Raw genomic sequence first — 8933 nt, forward strand, 5'->3', positions numbered from 1 at the left:
TATTGAATGTTTTGTTATATTTGTTGAAAATGGCATGGCAATACTATATTTGTATCGGTTAATTTCAACTCCTTTAGAAAAAATTCAGTGACAACCTCCCCAAAAGATGTCACTCTTAGCCAAATTTAATTTTTTTGGCTATAACTATCAGAACGAGAGCCATGGCAATGTTATATTTGGAATGAACAATTGCAGCTGTTGGAGACAAATTTGTAAGTGACGACCATTCTTGTCACAGAATACTAGGAGTGAGAGTGACAAGTTCAAGTCGTCACTGTGCAGGTCCACATTTGTGACGACTTTTGCTATCTTTTATGACAAAAAAATTTTTGCAACAGTGACAAGAAATGTCGTCACAGAAAACTATTCATTAGTGACGACTTATTCTTCGTCATTAAATATTAATATTTAGTGACGACTTTATATAGGTTGTCACAGGTACCTATTTGTGACATAGAATTAGTGACAACGATGTGACAATGGAAAAAGTCGTCACTATATTCATATAATGACGACTTTTGGATTTTTAGTGATGACTTTGTATTGTCACAAAAGGCCAAATTTCTTGTAGTGAGGATTGAGAATCTTTGTTTATTCGATCTTTATACTCCCTTTTGGGATGGCAATATATATAAATTTCGCTTTAAGTTTGGATCGCTGCCCTATTTATTCTTGTGATTTATTCCGATTTTAATTGAGGACTGTAGTGAACAACTGAGTCCCGGCGAGAGTTGGGTAGGCGACCCGCCGAACCTTGGGGTACGCCCTAGGGGGAGGTGGGGCCGTCACAACTTCTATCCATGATAAGTTGCATTAATGCATGCTTATAAAACTATACACATAAGAATAAAAAAAATTATACATTATTTAAAAGATTTTGAATCTAGTTAATTTTTAAACCAAAATCAAAACTTCAAAGCTGCCATCAAATTAAGTTACCAAATTACAAATATAAATTACTCTACTCTGACTGTATAGTTAGATATGCACCATATGTTATGCATGCAAATAAAATCAGCATTCACATAAAGTGTAGTATATCTTTCCTTCTTTGGATATGGTTACTTTTCCTTTCTACTGAAATTTCTTTCTTTGCTTCCTAAATTTGGTATTTTTCTTTTGAATGATTTTCTACATATTTCTTTCTTTAACTTTTTGTTCATAAACTTCTCATTTGATAATTAGTCTTTTCCATTATCCATGTTTATTTTTTATGTTTTGCTCTTCTTTTTTTTCACATTTTTGATGAATTCTTTTGGGTTAGTGTTGTTATTTTCTCATTTTCTTGAAAAAAAGATTTCCACAATTTTCTTTTTTCATAGTCATTTCAAAACTTCTTATTTTCATATTATTTTTTCTAGCTTGTGTTTAGCTATCATTGATATTTTCTTATTGATTTTATTTTCACCTTGTCTAATTCAGTACTACGAATTTTGAGTTTTCTTTAAAAAAATAAAATCAGGAATTTGTGGGGTTAGGCATAGACCCAAATTGTTTATTAAAATTCTTCAATGAGCACATGATAAAGAGGATATATCTCATAATTATGGCTAACTAAAATTTTCACAAGTTTGGAAATAATTTCAACATGCTCTATATTTATAATACCATATTAATACTAATTTTGAGTTTGAAAGAATTTCAAAAAATTGTAATTAATTTTTAGAATTTATCTTTTATATATTGACAGGGTTTACATTAATGTCCCTAGATGCATGACATGTCATCTGAATATTTTGAATTTGATCTCCAAATTTTTTACATATGACATGTTTCTAAATCCATTTGCATATATACTGACAATGCATAAAAGATTTACTCTAATTTTTATGAGTTTTATGAGAAAGGATATTTATGGAAGCCAATATGCATTTTTTTTCGTTGGAGTGTAATAAGCAAAAATATAAAAAAAAAAAAAATTAGTTTTGCTTTTAAAATTAGAAAGTTTTTTTATAAAAAAATGGCAAGTTTAACTGGAAAGTTAGTAAGATTTATTATTGATGTTGTAAAATTTACTCAAAGAAAGTGGTAAGATCTATTTATAAAATTATTAGTTTGCTTGAAAAAGTAGTAAGTTGTATATAAAAAATGATAAATTCTAAAATTAAAAAGTGATAATTTGTTTTGCTAAAAATCTAGTAAGATTGGGTATTTAAATAATAAGTTACATAAATTATGAAACTTACTTTTTTTTGGTAGGATACGATAAATTCTATTCTACGCCTACTTCTACTCCTACTTTAATAATAAGTCACACCTACTCCTACTCTAATAATAAGTTACACCTACTCCTACTTTATACTAGGAGAGAGAAGGACCCAAAGGGATCAAGGAGGAACCTAGAGAGGACTGAATCACCATCCAAACGGATACTTATGCACCCGTTGGCGAAATCTTAAGGAAATTATGACTATAACTCTCTTGACCTAGATTCAAGTAGAGACTTAATGCTCTTGGTGGCCAACTATTCTAGAAGTAGTTGGTTAATTATGAAACTTTCTTGTTTTATGCAAAAGCTTACTATTAGTTATACCAAATTTACTACTATAATTTTGTCCCCCCAGTGAATCCTATAATAGCAGGTTAAAACCTATATGTGGCAGTATATCAGCAACTCATTTATGAATTATAGCGGTGACTCCTCATTATCGCAGCATTGTCCATTTTCAAATTGTATGTGTAGTGAAAAGAGATGAATTACGTCCAACCCTACAATTTTTCTAGAAAAATTGTAGACAATAGAGATTTGTGTAATAAAAACAAAAAAGATTATGTTAATAAAATATGAGCTATTTCATTAAAAAAATATTTTCTTGAAGGTACATTTTGATACGTGCAGTCAAAGTGCATTATAAATTTTAACAATTACTTTATGCAAAAACTAGTGATCGTTAATGCAACCAACTTGTTTCCATCTCAAAAGATTTTAATTTGATTTTCATTAATTTCTCTAGAGGAAGGAACTGTGGCAAAGTAAGACCAGTTGATAAAAAAAAAGTACAGAAAATTTTCAACAAAATTGTCATCTAGTTTCTTTGATTTTTCATTTTGATCAGTTTGAACATTTAGTCGCTAAGAATGGAAACTAAAAGATGAAACGGCAAAGAAAAGTTTTAAAATGTTTACTTTCTTTAGACTTCCAATTTTAAAATGTTTACTTTCTTTAGACTTCCAAAAGTATCGCTAATTGGAAAAAGTATGTGCCTGAAAATAGTGTAACGAAGAAAGACACATATAAAGATAATTGTTGCACAAGTTTTTAGATTCATTTTTCCTTTTGGCCTGATATCCAAAGTTATTTCTAGCTCTTACGCCAATGAAAATGGGCTGCATATAACAACAATACACAAATTGCATTAGACAACCACCACTTGAGGCAAATTTTATTATTCTTTTGCTATGCCCTTTCTCTATTGAAAAGTAACATAACCGAGTTTTTCGCACCTTTCTTCTGTCTCTTCTTAATATTTGTTACTAGACAAAAAATGGATGTTTTAACATATTAATTAATTGATTGTATGGTTCTTTGTTAAAAGTTTCTATACTACTCTAACTGAAAGTTAAAAGTTTCTGTACTACTCTGACTGAAACATGTAAGAAGGAAGAGAAAGATGCACCTTGCATTTAAACTTGTGCTCAACTTGCCATAAGTATCAAATCAATCTGTAGCAAATTAAAGAAGATTTCACGAATTGAGATTTTATGGTGCTTGCCATTGCAGTCACAAAGTTATAGCTAGCCACATCAAGTCAAACAAAAAAAAAAAAAAAGGAAGCTCCAGAAAATGCTTTTCAAGAAACTTGAATTAGACTACTTGCGAGGGGGGACTTGACTCTTCTTCTTCTTCTTCTTCTTCTTCTTTGCTGGAATTCCGTGCGTCACCACAATATTCAATTAAGATCTTTAGAACCTCATTTCCCATATCTATCTGTTCTTCTTGAATTTGCTTCACTGAACTTGCAACAGACTCGCCACATCGTTTCACTTCAATCATTCCAAGAGTCGGACATTCCCCTAAACAAGAAGGTACCTCTTCCAACTTTAGACAGCTATGCACAACCAATTTCTCAAGACGGGGAAAATTATCAGGAGACGCAATCCAGCTGCGAAAGTCCCACAACATAGACAATTTCAAAACTCGGAGGTTAGGGAACTCCCCTTCTTTCATATCCCATTCTTCCCCAGAGAAGGAGCGCTCGAGTAATTTAAGCACTTCGAGACTGGGCAAATTTCCAATTGTTGAAATTTCACTCCATGGTTGATCATTCCTGTAGAGAGTCAACTTCTTCAAATTCAATGGGAATTTAAATCCATATCCACGAAAGGAACGCAGAGCAAGTGATTCTAGTTGACTCAAATAGTCAAACACGAGAATCCCGTCGCCAATTCTGGTAGATTCTTCTCTTGATTTCCTCATCTTACATCTTAGCCTGTGGATGCTTGGTAACTTTGCTAGTATCTTTTGCAAGTTTTGAGAGGAGGAATCAATGGCAAGGCTTAAAGTGTCTAAATGATCTAAACCTGGGGATACTTCAAGATTTTCAATTGGAAAAATAAAACCAATATTGGAATCTGTAGTCCATAGATGCCTCAATGTCTTAATGCTCCAAATAGTCTTGGGTAACAAACAATCAATGACGTTTCCTCGTAGCAGAAAAGTTTGTAACCTTGAGAGGTTTGCTATTGCAGCTGGGATAGAGTCTATGAAGTAAAGAAAAAGAGCCAAGTATCTCAAGTGAGCAAGCAAAAATACTTCCATCGGAAAATATGCACCAAACACCAATTCCCCCAAATCCAACACTCTTAGAAGTTTAGGTAACCAAAACCCCAAATCGTCCTCCCTAAACAATAACAAACTGCGTACATTGGGAAATTCTAACATTAATTCCCAAATCATCAAATTCCTGGCATTTTGATCACAAACTCGGAGGGGGTTGCTTTGGCCAGTTAGAACAAAACCATCATTCTGACTACGCAAAATATGTAGAAAGTTCTCTTCTTTGGCTTTTTTAACACAAAACTCATGTACCAAATCATGAAGCCGGCATGCTTTGGCACCACCCGAAGTTCTTTGTTTGGAAGCCATAACTAAACTTCTATCAACCAGATCCTTCAAGTAGTTGTCTGCCACATCCTCTAAGCTCTTTCCTTCAATCTTTCGTATGAATCCTTCAGAGATCCAGAGCCATAACAACCTTCGGATATGAACATTTTCGTCTTCTTGAAATGCACCAAAGTAAAGAAGGCATGACTTCAAATCATCTGGTAAATAACTGTAACTCAGCTCAAGTGTCTTCATGCAGTGTTCATCATCAAGGACAATACTGGAAGTTAGACTCTTTGCAACTTCTTCCCAGGAGTCTTCTGCACTATTGGCAAGAATTCCAGCAACAAGAACAACTGTGAGAGGTAAGCCCCTACAAGATTTTGCTATTTGAGATGCAACTCCACTTAGTCTTGGAGGACAACCTTCTTGGCCAAATAACTTTTTCTGCAGCAAATTCCAACTCTCTTCGTTGGTAAGGTGGCGGAGATGGTGAACTTTGCTATCAGGTTTGAATTGCAGAGACACATTCTGCAATCTGCTCGTGATGACAATCCTGCTTCCATTGGCATCATCGGGCAATAATCTCTCCAACAAGTTCCATGCCTTAGCATCCCACAAATCATCCAAAACTAGGAGATACCTATTTCTCAGCAACACTTGTTTTAGCTTTATAGCCAAATCATGTTCATCCATATTTTGATATTGTTCAAGTTTCCCAGATTCAATACTACCCAATATCTGAACTAACAAGTTGTGCATGCTATATGCTTGAGAAACAATACACCAAGCACGAATATGGAAGTGCAACATTACTGAAGAAGAACTGTAAATTATAGTGGCTAATGTGGTCTTACCAAGCCCAGGCATACCCACGATAGGAACAACATCCAATTGCCTTGCCCCTTTTGTAAGTCTTTGAGTGATAGTTTCGACCTCGTTGTCGAGACGCACCAGACCTTCATTGTACGTGGCGGCGGTAACTTGTGATGGCATGCGAGTGAAAGTCTTGGTGACTCTCTTGGTTTCACCAACATAGTTTATCCTATCATAGATCTCTTGAGCCTCAATCTTCATAACATTGATATCTCTAGCAACATCATCCAAAAAATATTCACGTCCATCACCAACAAGTGTCCAGTCGATCACTAAGTCTGCTTTATATGCAACCTCCATAACACGACTCCAGAAAGCTTGGAGTTTTTCGTTGTGATTGAGCTGCTCCTTGATTTTCTCCAGAAAAGATCTTAAGAATTCAAAATCTTCTTGGATCGTCTGGATTGTATCCACTGGAAAAGCATTTGAACCATTAATTTCATCGGACCTTGCTAGTTCCTTCAGATTTCTTAGGAGAAAATCCATAGATCCCAACTCACTGATCCTAGGAAAACCAAATCCTGATACTGGTGTTAGTGGATCGACCTGTGTAAATTCTGCCCTTACAAACTTGAGCACTTTGAGCAAATGAAAAAGAGCAAGATCGGTTTCCTTGGACAAGCCTTCTTCGATTTGATTCACAGAAAGAGAGATAATTACAACCGCTGCATCACAGGCCACAACTACAATAAGATTCTTCATTTCATGGCATAGCTCTTTGAACTTCTCCTGATGCCTGAGAAGGATTGTCAGGAATCTTAGCCCCTCGAGGAGTTTTAGCATTTGATTCATAATCGGAACCAAAGTATTGGTACAAGATTCTACTAGCTCCATAATATTGGTAATGAGATCATCCATAAAGTCAGCTACTAGATGCTTATTCTTCTCCAGAGCTAAAATGTCTGATGATCTTGACAACTTTGCTAGAGTCAAGACATGGTTGTAAGTTTCTCGGACCTGGGGATTACCGAGATTAATCTTCTCACTTATTAGTCGACAAATTTGAAGTTCTGTTTTCTTCCATACTTCTCCATTGTATGTACCGCTATCGAACCACCATATAGAAAACACGTGTAATGCATTGATAGCCACCACTTCAGCATGAATCAAGAGATCTATCGATTTCTGACCCTCGATACCGCAAAATATGGCAAAGCGAATGAAACTCTTCAAGAACATTAGCTTCTTGTCAAGGCGTTTGAAATGGGATTCGTCAATTTCTGCCAGATTCTCGGAAACTGAATCAATGAAATCAATAACTAGCTCTGGATCTCGCAGCCAGTAACAGTCCAGCAGAAAGTTGATGCACGATTCGTTGATATCTGTTTCGAAAAACAACTTGATTGCTTCCAAGAATATGGTGAGCTCACCTTCAATATGAGTCCAATCAGGCGAACGAGAATGAATCAAGTATTCGCTGCAAGCAAATTCAAGACCTTCCATTCTCCTGATAATCAGATCTTGAATTCTGGAAGACGTAACATCCTTCTCCTCCTCATCTTGTTCCAAACAGGTTTCATGGTTCCTCCTCCTACACTTTGTCAGATACAGGTCAAAGCTTTGTAATAGTCTCACCCCCTTCTTCAGGTTCGAGATAAGAGAATCGAACGCTAAGATGGTATCATACATCCAGCCAAGAAATTCTACTGCGAACTCAAAGCAACTAGTGCTACTGCGGAAGGATATCTCCATTATTTTTTTATTGCATCTTCTATTCACTCTGAGATCAAATTTGTACCTTGATGAATGAACTTAGTTCAAGGTTTACAACTTTCTCATGATATGAAAATAGTCAAATATCGTCGGCAAGACTCTTAGTTTTCCTGGCCGGGCCGGTGGATACATTAGTGTCCCTTTCCTGGGGCCTGAAGGGGTCAGCTTTTGTCTACTTTCGGCCGAAGTCCGTTTCCAAGTAATGGACATTTTTAGACCGCATAGAAACGATACCAATTCGGGCCAATCTAGATACTAAAGCAGTAAATGGTTTATAATACTTGCTGTTCATTTTCGATGCCTACAAAAACTGTAAATAGTTACAATTTTACCAGAATGTAAACGCTACAGTGTAAACTTCCCATATTGATATCTTGAACTATTTTTTCATCAATGCCATCATTATCCTTGCCAATGCCAACTCTATTAGAAGTTTGAGGGCACCTAAAACTCCAGACATATTAAGGTAACAATTCTTAAAACTCCAGGTAACATTTGTTCAAAATCCATACAAAACTCACCTGACAAATCCTACCAATTTCGAGATATGATGGATTTTAACTGCGATTCTCTTGTAAAAAGGTATTGATTGCTCTTTGACTACTATATAGGAGGACGGAGAAAGCCATAACAATCAGATAACACAAACCGTCAAACCCCTTTTTTTCATGCGCGCAGGCTTATTTTGTGGTCTTAGGCTACAAAATAGGAATATCTTATTTTGAAACCAATTTTGTTAGGATACTTCAACAAGTAAGAATACAGGTGTTTATACTCTAATTACTCTGTTTGTTGTCAACCATGACGATTCTGTATTTAGATGAATATTCGCTAAGTAGAAACATATAGGGTTCTCAAGACTGCAGTAACGAAAAAAAGAAGAACTGCATAAATAGGTCTCACTATTGATTTTGGAGTTTTTCGAAAAAGATGCAAAAATTCATTTTGACTAACTATAAGTTTTTTGAATTTTTTAATAAAATATTTGTTGTACACTATTATGATTTAATATATGTAAAATTAAAAAGTGATTGAAAAATATATTAAAAAAGTGATTAAAAAATGAAAATAAATTAGTCCAAAACACAATGCGATTCCCTGAAAGTTTCTAAATAATGAGAGTTTTATGACCATAACCAAAATCACAAGAGGGTTTAGTGTATTTTATCCTTTGAGATCGGATTTGTACCTTGAATAAACTTAGTCAAATATTGTGGGCGAGCCTCTTTCTTCTTTCCTTGTTGCAGGCTTGCAGCTTGCAAGACTCTTATCTTCTTCTACTGGTGAAGACTTCAGGTCT

At 35.0% G+C, this 8933-nt stretch overlaps 1 protein-coding gene across 1 annotated transcript; it reads right to left on the bottom strand.

Annotated features, from left to right (window-relative positions):
- Window positions 1-3805: 3805 nt before the first annotated feature.
- LOC113777093 (putative late blight resistance protein homolog R1A-3) lies at window positions 3806-7612 on the bottom strand. Its single transcript, XM_027322139.1, has one exon. It carries the CDS (start codon window positions 7610-7612, stop codon window positions 3806-3808), a length of 3807 nt encoding a protein of 1268 aa, XP_027177940.1.
- Window positions 7613-8933: the final 1321 nt, after the last annotated feature.

This window comes from Coffea eugenioides, chromosome 7, assembly GCF_003713205.1.
Source record: "Coffea eugenioides isolate CCC68of chromosome 7, Ceug_1.0, whole genome shotgun sequence".
Taxonomy (NCBI): domain Eukaryota; kingdom Viridiplantae; phylum Streptophyta; class Magnoliopsida; order Gentianales; family Rubiaceae; genus Coffea; species Coffea eugenioides.